At 41.0% G+C, this 15,060-nt stretch overlaps 1 protein-coding gene across 6 annotated transcripts in view; it reads right to left on the minus strand.

Annotated features, from left to right (window-relative positions):
• Positions 1-1,614: 1,614 nt before the first annotated feature.
• The window catches only part of Ophn1 (oligophrenin 1), a 323,759-nt gene continuing 310,313 nt past the window's right edge, over positions 1,615-15,060 (minus strand). For 5 of the 6 annotated variants that reach the window (XM_070040238.1, XM_070040239.1, XM_070040233.1 and 2 more), the window contains 2 exons: positions 9,016-9,057; positions 1,615-7,227 (listed from right to left, as the gene is read on the minus strand). In XM_070040238.1, the coding sequence (XP_069896339.1) occupies positions 9,024-9,057 (34 nt within the window). In that variant the 3' untranslated portion in view covers positions 1,615-7,227; positions 9,016-9,023. The remainder of the gene's footprint in view (positions 7,228-9,015; positions 9,058-15,060) is intronic. The other variant, XM_070040237.1, reaches the window with a different exon arrangement.

Raw genomic sequence — 15,060 nt, forward strand, 5'->3', positions numbered from 1 at the left:
GAAGATATGATGAAGGTTGCTGCAGGGGCGGGGCGGGGGGGGGGGAGTGGCAGGGACGGGGGGAGAAAAAAATGGATTTTATATCTTGGCTTAAGATAGAGATGGGCATGTCTAAAATGTAAGGCCTTAGTTCACAAGAGGGAATTGAGAATAACCACTGTTACCAAGCGAACCCTGAGCCTCAGAGGACAACCATGGCTGAACTGATCATTTTATTTCAGATGGAAGGTTCTAAGCAGAGACTCTAGCTATGCTATCACAAACTTCTGACCTTGAGAAACTGGGCATTAATACATAGATGGGCTTTTTTTTTTAAGCTGCTGCATCTCTGATCATGTTGCAATAGCAAGAGAAGACTAAATGCAATGCTTCTGTGTTTCACCTTGTGTATTCATAAAATAAGAGCACAATACTTTGTCCCTGTAAGGGCTGTTGTGAGGACAAAATGAGGGAAGGGGCCAAAGAGTGCTCTGCAAAATGTCATGTCATACAAAGGTTATATGCTTCAACGGGAAAAAGAAACAATCTGTTTCGAAACACTGAACTGGAATAATTAAGAGCTTCGAGCTAATTATATTTCCCAGAAGAGCTGAGGACTTTCAGGGCTGCTGCTCCTCCCCTATAGAAGTTGTGCAACCTAGGAAGGCTCACCCCACTGTGTTTCCTACCTATATGACCTTGGACATGTTTTGTCATCTCCTCAACAAAACGAGGATAATGATCCCTGCTGTGATCGGATGATAGGAGCTGTGTGAGGCTCAAATGCCGTGGTGTGAACACAAGCTCCCAGATGGAAAGTCTATCAGCTTGTCTTTCCCAAAGACAGTAAGATTGAAAGACCTTTGTTTTTGGTACTATGAGCAACTATTTTCTGCCCTTGGCTCTGGTGTGTGGTTTTGCAAATCATATTCCCTCTATGTGTTTGCATCTCCATTTGTGAAAGGTTAATTCAAAATCAGTGGCTTTGAAATAATGGACATCAGACACTCCAGAAGAAATGAGTGACATGCTGGAGTATAGTTTTCCGTTTTTCATAAGCTCCTCCTTCCTCCACTAACCAATCCTCCCCCAAAGCCAGAGGAAGACAAGTTTATAAATTTATGCAAGGTAAGCCTTACAGAGTATGAATTGATTCCTCAACTATGTGGTGTGACTCGGCATCTCTAAGAAGTCTGGATAGCTTATAATACTTTAACTGGCTGATTCCAGATTGTTTAACTACTTGTGCCCCTTATAGTTCTTTGCAGTTTCTAATAATGTTATAGTGTCATTTCAACGTCTGTGAATTTCCTTCCAGAATATCCCTTATAAGGAACTGAAGATACTAAACTATGGGCCAGACAGAATGATTCTGGCTTGGAATCCCAACCACTTGGGAGGCACAGATAGGAAGATCGTGGTCCAAGGCCAGTCCAAGCCAAAGTGCAAGCAAAAATCTATCCTCCCCACCCCCCAAAATAAAACCTAAAAACTCAAAAGGGCTGCATGTCTCCAGTGGTTGAGCTCTTGCAAGTACAAAGCCCTAAGTACAATCTCCAGTACTGCAAAAAGAAAAAAAAAGTTAAATTTTAAAAAGACACCAAACTACAGCCAAAGGCCAGTGGAGTTGTCCATTTTCATTTAATTACAACAAAGGCTGTAGTAAAACCCACACCTGAGAACAAGGCTGAAAGGTCCTGGTTTAAAGATAGATAAATAAATTGAGGCATAGAGGTGGAGTGACTTGCTCAGGCTTAAAGAGCTATTACCAAATTGAAGGAGTTCTTTCCAACTGCTAGCCCTCCCCCTTGCCTTTCTACATCTCCATTGTTCAGCTTGACAATCAGGTCATTCTTCATCTTTTTTCTGTTCTATACTGGCTTCCTGTTCTTTGAGAAATTTCCTTCACTGATCACTAAAGCACAGCATCACGTGTAAAGCAATGCAAGAAGCAGGCAGCTACTGGATCAGTATTTATAGCCACAACCAGCAGCTTCAATCAGGGTTTCTCAAATGTTAATGCTCATAGGAGTCTCTAGGAGATCTTGTTAAAATATAGATTCTTATTCTAGTTGTTTGGGTACATCCTAAAAATGTGCTTTTTTTGTTGTTATTGTTGTTGTAGGGCTCAAACTCAAGGCCTGGACACTTTTTCATCCAAGGCTAACACATTGCCACTTTGAGTCACAGTGCCACTTCCAGTTTTCTGTTGGTTAATTGGAGCTAAGTTTCATAGACTTTCCTGCCCAGGCTGGCTTCAAACCATGATCCTCAGACCTCAGCCTCCTGAGTAACTAGGATTACGTGCATGAACCACCAGTGCCTAACAAGAATGTGTGTGTGTGTGTGTGTGTGTGTGTGTGTGTGTGTGTGTGTGTGTGTGTGTGTGTGTGTGTGTGTGTGTGTAGGTCGTTGGGCTTGAACTCTGGGCCTGGGAGCTGTCCCTAAGATCTTCAGCTCAAGGCTAGCACTCTACCACTTGAGCCACAGTGATACTTCTGGTTTTCTGGTGGCTTATTGGAGATAAGCGTCTCATGGACTTTCTTGACCAGGCTGGCTTTGAACCATGATCCTCAGATCTCAGCCTCCTAAATAGCTAGGATTTCAAGCGTGAGCCACTGGTGCCCAGCCTAAGAATGTACATTTCTAAGAAGCCATTTAGTGCTGATGTTGAGGCTTGGCTCATGTAGCATCATATTTTCAAATAGCAAAATGAGTGAATGCTTTCACCCATCTTCTTTATTTACTTTGGAAATCATTTTCTGTACTACAGTGTGTTATTAGAAATAGGAAGCTGCCTGTACTTTCCAGCACTGAATTTGCTTAAGATCCTAATGTAGATTAAAAGCATATCTTTTCTCATCTCCTTTGGCCTCCATTTCCTTATCTGTATGAAGGCTATCCCATAATGATGTTTGGAGACCTAAGGAAGCACCACGTATATGTTGTAAAGTGGACAGTAGATGAATACTCCTAGGTCCAAAAGAATTCTGTGCCTTGATTTTCTTAGATTGGTAGAAGACAAAAGGAGCCGCAAGTAGTTACTGACTGTATCCTAAGTGATTATTTTCATGATGAAATTACAAATGAAGACCATTTGTACTAGATAGTCTGCATGCTTTATTGAAAGTCACATGAATTGGCCCCAGGATCTCAATCATTTTTTTTTCTGATTGCACACATAATATTTCACATAGGCAATCTTGGAAGCCTTCCATTAACATCCTTGGCATTAAGTGATTAGTTTCCATATGAAAACAAAGGTTACTTTTTTCTTCATTGAAAATATGTCTTCTTGGTTATTTTGCTTTCGTCTGTATTTTTTAATTGTTTCTGAAGCTTTCTCTGAGCTTCTAATGTGTCAAGGCCAGTTGTCTCTCCATGGCTCATCTACACATTCTATCAAAAGCAATTTCTTTTTCTAGTCATAGAACTACTTCCTCTATTACTTTTATCTATTGTTATTACAGAATCAAAGAACTTCTAGAACAGGAAGGATACTTCTGATGGCAACCAAAAACTGTAGAAATATTCTATCTTCCTATTAAAATTATATGCTCAATTTTGCTTTCACTGTGGACAATCTCCCCCCACCCCACACACTCATTTTTATAAACTTCAAAAAATAAAAATCCAGTGATACATTTTTTTCTAAATGATGTCTTGACTTTGGTTGGTGTCACAGAACAACTTTGCAAGGATGTGACCCTCCCAAACATCAAGTACCATACAGACACAAAGACCTTCTGTAAGTCTCAAATCATGTGTATGGCTGTCACCAGTTTCTTGGAGTATTACAAACTTGGTAACATTTTGACAAAGATATAAACAAGGACTTCATCACTACCAACTAAAACATAAATCCTTTACAAAGTAAAATTGCACAGCCAGGCACTGGTGGCTCATGCCTGTAATCCTAGCTACTCAAGAGGCTGAGATCTGAGGATTGTGGTTCAAAGCCAGCCTGGGCAGGAAAGTCTATGAGACTCTAATCTCCAATAAACCATCACAAAAACCAGAAGTGGCACTGTGGCTCAAGTAGTAGAGTGCTAGTCTTGAGCTGAAGAGCTGAGAGACAGTGCCCAGGCCCAGAGTTCAAGCCCCACAACGGGCAAAAAAAAAAGTAAAATTGCACAGTTCTTTTAAAAAAATCAAATGGGTAAATTGAAAGTAAAAGAAACCCTGACTTGGGAATATCTTCCAACCACTATAAAGTGCACTTGCATCTCTTCTCTCCTTCAAATGCTTATCTTTAAATATTTTGTTAGGTAGGCAAGAGTCAAGGGATATGTCAATCCCAGTAATTTGGCTTCTGTTCAAATACCTACCAGTGGGAAAAAACATTTAGAACTTTGTGAGTGTTAAACTAAGTGATTGTTCCTTTGTCATTACTGCTAGTTTCAAGACTTATAGTTCTTCAATGCCAGATGGACAATGGATCTTGAGAAGTCTATAAACCTGCCACTTTCAGATCATCACCCTCCTTCCACTGTGTCTTCTGAATGTTTATCCATTCATCAAAATGAGACCAAGTCAATCTCATTCTATAACAGCATGTGTCATCACAGAAGTTTTTGTGCTTTAAACCAGAATGCCAAAGGGAGGCTAGGTGCTTCTTTTAAGGAGGAGTTCAGAGCAAGGGCAGAGCTAGCCAGCCACTGCTCCCTGGCCTCTGGCAAGACTGGTAGTCCCAACTCTCCAGGCAATGCTACTGAACTATGTCCCACTCCTCCCTGTGTCTCACTACTCCCTTCCCATAAAACAAGAGTCAAACCACATCTATTCTGTCTTCAACGGCCACCTGACTGCTTTATTCAGTCCTATAACAGAGTAAGAGACAGACCAGGGCTCAACAGGAGACCAGAAAGCCTGGCAGTGAGCAGTAGATGGAATAAGGCTCACTTGGCTCTCTTGCTCCTGATTTTTTGTCAGTTATGGAGCGTGAACTCTGGGCTTGAGTGTTGTCCCTGCACTCTTCAACTCAAGGTCAGCACTCTACCATTTGAGCCACAGCACCACTTCTGGTTTTCTGGTGGTTATTTGGAGATCAGAGTCTCACAGACTTTCCTGCCAGGGCTGGCTTTGGACCACGATCCTCAGATCTCAGCCTCCTGAGTAGCTAGGATTACAGGCATGAGCTACCAGTGCCTGACAATTCCTGATTTTTTTAGCAACATGGCCTTGGAGGCTAAGTAGAGTGGAGAGAGTACAAAGGGACTACCCAGACATGTTTTGATTTAGAACAGCACCAAATTTTTCAATTGCTTTCATAAAGGCTCTTGATGAATTTGGCCTACATGTTCCTAATTCACTAATTAACGATGTTTAGTGTCTTGAAGTATATTGTCTTTCACTAAGGCTTCCCCAAAGGCATGTGCTCTGACATGTTTTAAATATGTATGTGTGTGTTCTTTTATTCTCTAATTTCCTCTCTGCTATAATCAATATACTAGCAAGGCCTTGCTAGAAGAGTGCTCATAGGAAAGTCCTTTTATTCAGGCTGTGTCCCTGGCATCTGTACAAAGGACATAAGCAGTGACATTCTCCCAGCAGCTTCCTTTCAACAGACAGGTTCCAGAAATGTCTATTCCTCCAATGTCAAATCCACAACAACTGATTTTATGTTAGTTCTCTTTAAGCGATCAAACAGTAAAGCAAAGAGATGAAAAGCTTCTATCTTGAAATTTTCACTTGGTACAAAATGCACGGGGCTCAAGAAGAACAATAAAAGCCAAACCCCAAAAGTGATCGCCATTAATGTCACCACCAATGAAAAACTCCTTGCTACATAAATGTGATATCATGGAAAAGACTTTCTGTAAGAGTCTAGGGACCTGGGTTCTTGTCCTGTGTGGTCACTAATTGTTCTGCCTATAAATTGGGCTGTTCCAGTGTTTTTGAAAGAGTCTTCTAATCAAAGAGTTCATAGGCTGGAAATAATTTTTTATCTTAAGGGCTGTGGTTCTTAACAGTTAATGGATCACAGGCTCATTTAAAATTCAATAGAAAGGTATAGATCATCTGTCCAGAAAAGGCCTATTGTCAGCTGATGTTGCATATGATCTTAGGGGCATTGTGGAGTTCCTAAATCCCAGACATGGAATTCAGATCTGCTTGTTTTCAGGAAATAGAGTGTATAATTAGCCAGGTATCAGTGACCTCATGCCTGTAATCCTACTCAGGAGGCTGAGATCTGAGGATCACGGTTCAAAGTTAGACCAAGCAGGAAAGTCCTTGAGTCTCTTATCTCAAATTACCACCAAAAAGCCCGAAATGGAGCTGTGACTCAAGTGGTAGAACACCAACCTAGAGCCAAAAAGCTAAGGGATAATGCCCAGGCCCCAGTACCAGTAGCCAAAAAAAACAAAAAAAAAAACAAAAAAAAAACAACAAAAAAAACATAGCATCTGGAGGCAAAGCTGAAGCAACTGCTGGGCCTAATCTGTCTTATTTTTTTTTATCTTCACAAGAGTCAAAATCCGATAGGATAAAACAGTCTCCCCACTCTACCAATTTTGTTTTGTTTTGTCTTGATTGCTTAGAAAGGAAAATTGTCAAGTAAAAACAGGAGGAAAAATAATAAGGAACCTAGGCTTTGTTTGACATGCAAAACATGCTTGGCAGATTTGCCCTAGCAGGCTTATTAAGCAAGTGCAGGAAGGCACATGGGGCTGCAGGAAGGGAGGATACTGTGAGGGGACCACCCACACCGGCCCCATAGGAGCAGGTAACACAGCAGCACCAGGGAGCTAACCTGGTACCAGTGTCCACATCCTCAGTAAGAGACATGTTAAGATTCTCCAGCAACATCTCCTCCAACCAAGGTAAGCAATGCCCCCACCACTCCAATGGCCTTTAGATCAGGGTAATACTCTGAAGATCCATCTTCAGCCTCAGATCTTTCAGAGTTTGATGGTTTTTGAAGAAGCAGGAATTGGGGAAAAGAGGTGAAATCCAGGCTCCTCTCTTTAACTCAGGTCAAGCGGGTAGCTTGGTTTCCGCAGAATCTGGGGCTTCAGGGAGTCCATTCACAGTATTGCAAGAACTCAAGACACACCTTATGAGGAGATGGAGACAAAATACCAAGGGGAAATAAACATGTGTCAAGGACATGTGCCCCTTATTTTACTTCTTCCAGAGCCTGGGCCAGGAAAGAGCTGCTGTTCCGCACAAAAGACTCAGCACACAAGGATTAGAAGTAGACCCTTTTAGAATCTTGGAAAGGATCCCTCCAAGGCTTTTTAACACCTGAAAGGGAAAAGAAAAGGCAGTGAATTAGTTTAGGACTGGTTAAGCACTTAACAGTCACTCAGCAGTGGAGTCTCTTTTTGTAGGCTGCTAAGCCTACAATTGGTAGCTAATCTTCTGAGAAAAGGCCCTCTTATTTCAGATCCCATGAAACAGAGCCTAAGGTGGTGCTATAATCAGAGCTAGAGACTTTGTACCTCCCACCAGCCTCAACTCTAATACCCAAAAAAGACAATGGGGAAAGAAGTTTGATACCAGAACTTCAGAGTTTATACCGCCCTGCTCCTCCCTCCCCTGCAACAAGGTCAATGCTTATTTATGGCCCTACAACATCTCCCAAATTCCTCTTATTAGGACTTCACCTGTATGGGGCTGATAAGGAGAAAAAAGCTATCTACCCAAGGACCTCTGAGTTGGCAGTGACAGAAAGAAAAGGAAAGCTTAGGAGCACATGGCAAGCCAAGTTCCAGATATGTTAGATTTCATTTATGTGCATTGTGGTTCATGTCATGCCAGAAATCTGATAGTCAAGCCATCTAAACTCCAAGGCACAGAAAGGCATTTTCCTGATCTGAGTTTCCTGTAACCTTAACAAGATACTCATTCCCTCTAAATGTCAGTACCTTTATATGTTGAATTAAAACACACCTGTCTCATACCTATGATTCTAGTTACTCAGGAAGCTCAGATCTGAGGGTTCAAAGCCAGTCCTGGCAGAAAAGCTAATGAGACTCTTATCTCCAGTTAGCTAGCAAAAATCTGGAAGTGGAGGTATGGCTCAAGTAGTAGAGAAGCAGATTGAGAAAAAAAAGAAAGAAAGAAAGAAAGAAAGAAAGAAAGAAAGAAAGAAAGAAAGAAAGAAAGAAAGAAAGAAAGAAAGAAAGAAAGAAAGAAAGACAACCAAGCAAGAGTGTGATGCCTTAAGTTCTAGTACCCAAAAAAACCCACAAACAAAAAACCCACATTCTCCTCTACCTGGTATGTGATGTGGCAAAAATAGGATCATGAATATGAAAGTAGTCCTAGTACTAAAAAAATATAAGGGATTAAGGATGAGCATTTAGGTGTGAATGACCAAAAGAGTGTCTTAGGCTGAAGGAACCAAGTCCCTCTACAGATAAAGGCAGCCTCATGCTACCTGTTATAATACCAAAAGGACAGTTATTGGTTTCCTTCAAGACACAAAGGACATGGGGCTGGGAAGTTGGCTCAGTGGTAGAGCGCTTGCCTTGCATGCCTGAGGCCCTGGGTTCGATTCCTCAGCACCACATAAGCAAAAAGAAAAAAGCCGGAAGTGGCGCTGTGGCTCAGGTGGTAGGGCACTAGCCTTGAGCTGAAGAGCTGAGGGATAGTGCTCAGGCCCAGAGTTCAGGCCCCACAACTGGACCAAAAAAAAAAAAAAAAAGACACAAAGGACACCATTTAAATGATTCCAACTTCTTATCTTAGAAACTGAGGAACTGAGACTTTGAAAAAAGGAAATGCAGTTGTCTAAAATATCACAGTCTAGGATTATTAATGAAGTTAATTAAAACGTAATCCACAAAATTACACTATAGTTTGGTGGTGGGGGGGGGGGAGAAAACAAGAAACAGATCAGAAATTCACACAACCTCAGAATTAAAAGACATTAAGGTTAAAGGTCATATAATTTTAAGATAACAAACTGAGACAAAATAACTTTCCATCCTCTAGGACTAAATAATATTCCAGTCTTTAAAAATCCAGATTTTATAAATAAGGTTTACTGGATCAAGGTTCTGTCATCAGGGGGTGTAGACTACATACCTATGGCATCAACTCTCATCTCCAGGAAGTCTGCCTTGAGAACTGTGGGCAAAAGAAAAAAGATCTTTCAAGATAACTTTATAAATCAGGACTAGGATAAGCAATTCAGAGAGATGGAGAAGTATTCTTTTTTTTGGTGGGTCATGGGGCTTGAACTCTGGGCTTGGGCGCTGTCCCTCAGCTCTTCAGCTTAAGGTGAGCACTCTACCGCTTCAGCCACAGCACTACTTCTGGTTTTCTAGGGGTTTATTGGAGATAAGAGTCTCAAGGACTTTCCTGCCTGGGCTGGCTCTGAACCGTGACCCTCAGATCTTAGCCTCCAGAGTAGCTAGGATTACGGGCGTGAGCCACCGGCGCCCAGCTGAGATGGAGAAGTATTCTATGGAAATTCAAAGCATTATTTGAAAGATGTGGTCTGGTTCCCTATTAGCTATGGTAAATAATGCTGCAATAAACATAGTTGTGCTGGTAGCTTTAGTGTGTTCTTGTTTGTGATCATTTGGGTAATGCCCAAAAGTGGGATTGCTGGGTCATAGGGGAGCTCTATGTGGAGTCTTTTTAGATGAATGGATCAAGAAAATGTGATATATATACACAATGGAATTCTATGCCTCCATCAGAAAGAATGACATTGCCCCATTTGTTAGGAAATGGAAAGACTTGGAAAAAGTTATATTAAGTGAAGTAAGCTAGGCCCAAAGAAACATAGGTCCCATGGTTTCCCTTATTTGCAATAATTAGTATATGTCTGAGACAAATAGAAAAGGTCAGATAAGTTGATGTTAGGTGAAATTAACCCCAAGATAAGTATTCAAATGTTTTTTTTCTTTCATGTGATTGTTTCTAACATATTTATAAAATGATTTCTTTGTTGCTTTGTATGTCCCTCCCCCCCGCTATAACCCCTGCTTTCACTTGGTATAATTTGTGGAGGGGAAGGGCAAAAACAAATAGTTTAAATAGGGATACAGGTGGATCCATTGCAACAATGAGATACACAAGTCATTATGTCGAAAAACGAACTTTACAACTTTGGCAGGGGGAGGAGGGGAGGGGAAGATGGGAAAGGATGGGAAGGGGAAACAAAGGAGGAGGCAACAATGCTTGATAAGAAATGTACTCATTATCTTGCCCATGTAATTGTAACCCCTCTGTACGGTATTTTCACAATAATAATAATAAAAAAAGATGTGGTGTGGGTGATTACTTAAACCTGTAATGCTATTAAGGGGACTGAAATCTGGAGGATCATGATTTGAAGCCAGTTTGTACAGAAAAATCTGAAAGACTCCAAAATAATTGGCAGAAAAAGCCAGGCTAGGGGCATGACTCAAGCAGTAGAGTGCCAGCTGAGCAAGCAAGCAAGAAACCCTGAGTTTAAACCCTGATACTGGCAAAAAAGAAAAAGAAAAATTGGGTAAGTGATTCTGTCCAGATGTTTTTAAGCCCCTGGCTCTTTGCTTATAAGTTGGGCTATTTTTGTGGCAGATTTGGCAAACCAATCTCTTAGACATGAAGCCATCTTTCAGGTGCCAGGGCAATCCCTTGAATGCCAAGCTATTGGAGGCCACAAGATCCCAGAGAACTTGGCCCAAGTCAAAGACTATATTTTCACTATTCTCTAATAGTGAGAAGGATGAGAAGGCACCAGAAGCACTGTGTTTGCAAAAGATGAATCTTCCTTTGCCTTGTTGACCAAACCAGTGTGTGTACCATATTGATGTGCTTAGATCAACCCTAAATTAGTCCTGTGTTGTGACAAGAATAAATCCTCTGGTAGTATGATCAGATTATCTCATACAACACTGGTCCTCTGTCTTCTGTTTTGCTTGAAACTGAAGTGTGAATATATTTTTTCTCATATATGGAAGCTAGAATTCATTTGTAAGTGTATAAGTAAACACTATTAGGTAGTAAGTAATACAATTGTATTAACTATGATATATTCTAGGGAGAATTCAGTCTAATTCCTTAGAAAGGCTAAATCAAAGTTCAACAAAATAAACACCTTAAAATCAGTACTCAAAAGGCAGGAGGAGGTATCAAGAGGAGGTAATAGATGAAAGAAGAGAAGAAGGAGAGAGAATTCAGTCATAAAATTCATGTATGGGCTGGGAATGTGGCTTAGTGGTAAGGTGCTTGTCTAGCATGCATGAAGCGCTGGGTTTGATTCCTCAGTACCACATAAACAGAAAAATCTGGAAGTGACACTGGGACTCAGGTGATAGAGTGCTAGCCTTGAGCAAAAGAAGCTCAGGCCTTGAGTTCAAGCCCCAGGACTGGCAAAAAAAAATCATGTATATCCTACAAAATTAAGAAAATTAAGAGAAAGGAATGGGATTGGAATACTGGGGGAGAATGATGAAAGGGATGGCATTGATCAAGATACATCGTGTTCATAAACTGTTTTGTCAAATGGCAACTCCTTTGAACAACTACTTAAAGATAATAATAAAACTTTTAAAAAGGAAAAAAAATGAATTGTTGCTCTCTTGAAATTGTTTATGCCTATTAGCTAAGTGATCTTATTCCCTTCTGTGGTTTCAATTACCACCAAATATTGGGGAACATCCCACACAGTAATATTATTCATATTGCAGTATATATCAGTGCTCTCCCTCTGGAGTGAGCCTGGCTGTATTCAACAGCTTCACCCTGAAATCTGTGTGGGCCTCACCCCAATTACTGGCCTAAATTGTAATCACGATATTTCTACCGGGATTATCCACTTTTTTCAAAATCACTGAATAAAATAAACACAGAAAAAACCTTGCCTTTTCTATGATTAATTATTGTACCATGTACCTAATCACCAAAATTTGGGTTTTCTTTTCCTACTGCATTGTGTTGTTCCATGTTTGAAAAGCTTACATAAAGTTTAAAAAGTCAATTGGTTCATATTGAACTTCTCTCGGATCTGTCCCTTGGATTTCATTCCCCTGGGCAATGCTACAGACTGAGATTTCCATCAACCCCTGAGAGAATGGATGTCTCCTTCTATGTGTGCTTCCAGTCCTTACTCCCATGTATCTTCATTACTACAACCAGAGTGATTTTCTTTCAGTTCTGAATAGGCATCAATTTGTTTAAATATCTTCCCTAACCTCTCCATGGACTATAAAGAACAAACATCTTAGCTTGTTATACAAAACGTTTGTGATGGGGTCCCAATCCATTTTCCTAGTTTTACCTTCAGCTAAGCTACCCTCTTTACACTCTCATTTGAGCCAAAGTAGAATGCTAATCATTTCTGATCCTCTATTGCAATTAACTACTTAGCCTTCTGAAATGTCCTCCCCTCCATTATCAATGAGATGTCATTCCTGCTGAGTTTTTTAATTGTCAGAGAAGGCAAAGGAAGAAAGAAGAGATGTCCTTCAAATGTCAGGCTACAGTCAAGTATGAAAATGGAACCAAGGGGGACAGAACACTGGTTAAACAGCTCAAGAATTTTATTAGACATGGGAGAAGAGATTGGCAACAATGACCACACATGGAACTGGCTGAGTGACAAATCAGTATGTGGTGGGTATAAGATAGACTCAAGATAGAAGGGATGCTTTTCCTGTATGGATGCAGAGTGGGAGGAACCTGTGGGTACCCAAGTCATGATATATTAGAGGACACTTGTATCCACTCTGATCTAATTTATACTCTAGCCAAGATGGAATCTGGGGATAAAAAGTGAGCTTAACTTTAGTTCTAGAAGCCTGGATGTCAGACAGATAGAATGGTACTCCAACCTGAAGTGTCTGCTTTGGTCACAACCCCCTTTGACTGTGATTGGTCTGTCTCCTTGGGCAGTGTACAACCAACTTTACCTAGTGGCAGTGTTAAAAAATCTCCACACTCAACACCAGTTTGCCAATGCCAATACCTTCTTTATTGGCAGTCTGTCTGATCTAAAGATTCTATTGCGTTTTGCTCATGCCTATTATTCTTTAATTTGCTTTTGTGTCAATACACTAGGGCTTGAACTCAGGGTCTGAGAGCTGTCGCCTAGCTTTTTCACTCAGGACCAGTGATCTACCATAGGAGCCACAAGTCTGCTTCTTGCATTTTGGTGGTTAATTTTTATTGGAGTTTCACAAGTTTTCCTGCATTGGCTGGCTTCCAACTGTGATCCTCGGATCTCAACCTGCTGAGTAACTAGGAATACAGGTGTGACTCACTGATACCTCGCTGTTCATGCCTCTTACAATATTCTTCTGGCATTGATACCCTGTCCAAAGTTACAGATAAATTCCACACAATTTATGTACATTCCTCCTTATCGTTCAAGCCCTAGCTCATATATGACCTCCTCTAAAATGCTTTACCCTTTAGACATGCCCAGCACATCCTGTTCATTCCAGTTTGCTTTCATTCAATTTCCTTGGTTATGCATTTCTCAAGTGGCTTATTCTTGGATGGTAGAAGTACCACTAAGGAAGTAGTTTGGCTTGTAGATGGGTACCTTGTTAAGAACATTAGACATGTCCACATGTGATTCCTCTTCTCCCTACTTTTTCATTACTTTTTTTATTCTTAGGGTAAACATTTGGTTAAGTTCATTTTTTTGCAGTTCTAAGGATTGAACTCAGGGTCTCATGCTTGTTAGGTAAATCCATTAAAGTTTTTACATATAAACTTTTTTGGGGGGAGGGGTCCAAAACAGGGTTTGAACTCACAGTCTCACACTTGGTCAGTTCGCTTGTTCAGCTGGTGATCTACCACTTTAGCCATGCTTCAAGCACAGTCTTTTGATGATTATTTGGGAGAGGAAATCTCTAGGACTATTCTGCCTGAGTTGGTTTGGAACCATGATCCTCCAAAAATCAGCCCCTAAGTATAAAGATTATAGGTGCGAGGCACCTAGCAAAACTTTTTGGGCTGGAATGTAGCTCAGTGACACAGCACTTGCCAGCAAGTGCAATATCCTGAGTTCAATCACCAGTATCAAAAAAAGAAAAGACAAACAAAATACACTTAAAAAAAAAAGTTCTTGGGGGCTGGGAATGTGTCTTAGTGGTGGATTGCTTGTCTAGCATGAATGAAGCCCTGGGTTCCATTCCTCAGTACCACATAAACAGAAAAGGCTGCAAGTGGAGCTGTGGCTCAAGGGATAGAGTGCTAGACTCGAACAAAAATAAGTTCATGGACATTGCCAGGCCCTGAGTTCAAGCCGCAGAACTTACAAAAAAAAAAAAAAAAAAAGGGGGGGGGCGGGTAGTGATAAGGATGGAATCTATGCCTCACGCATGCTAGGCAAACATTCTTCCACTGACATGTGGCCTCAGTCCCTCAAATTTTTGTCTTCATGCTATGGTGAGAGAAAACTGGAACATGACCTCATTTTCCTCTGTCTTTTATGATAGAGCAAATAGTAAATGAATGTCTAAGGGGAGTTTGGCTGAACCTAGGGTTTCTTATAGCTCACTCCAAGCTGTACTAAGGTGACCTGCTAAACAGAATCAAGTCAGATACCAGTATGGGAGGTGGGGATATCAAACCTACCCTAGTTCCACTGCTGACTATTGCACATTGCTCTGCTTTTATCTGGCCACCAAGAAGAGTTTGCTTTTCTTACCTGTTAGAAAGCACAATTTCACTCCCTGATTAGCAATGTGGAACAAACACACAGAAGAAACCCCAAAGGCTAAGCAATCATTTCTCCAGGTGTTCTAGTCTAAAGATTCCCAAGTGCCTAGACCATAGACAGCCTGTACTAGCATTTAAAAAGTTTGAAATACAAGTGGAAGAAGAATGGGAGAGATGAAAGGAAGAAGAGAGGAAGAGAGGAATAGCCCTACTGCTAGAGATTCTGTTTCAGAGTGAGTCTAGAATAGAAGCCAGGAATCTTTATGTGTGCTTTTTTTTTTTTTTTTGTCGGTCGTGGGGCTTGAACTCTGGGCCTGGGCGCTGTCCCTCAGCTCTTCAGTACGAGGCTAACATTCTACCACTTGAGCTACGGCGCCACTTCTGATTTTCTGGTGGCTTATTGGAGATAAGAGTTTCACGGACTTTCCTGCCCGGGCTGGCTTTGAACCGTGATCCTCAGATCTC

The sequence above is a fragment of the Dipodomys merriami genome, unplaced genomic scaffold (genome assembly GCF_024711535.1).
Source record: "Dipodomys merriami isolate MVZ:Mamm:240054 unplaced genomic scaffold, mDipMer1.0.p SCAF_3, whole genome shotgun sequence".
Taxonomy (NCBI): Eukaryota; Metazoa; Chordata; class Mammalia; order Rodentia; family Heteromyidae; genus Dipodomys; species Dipodomys merriami.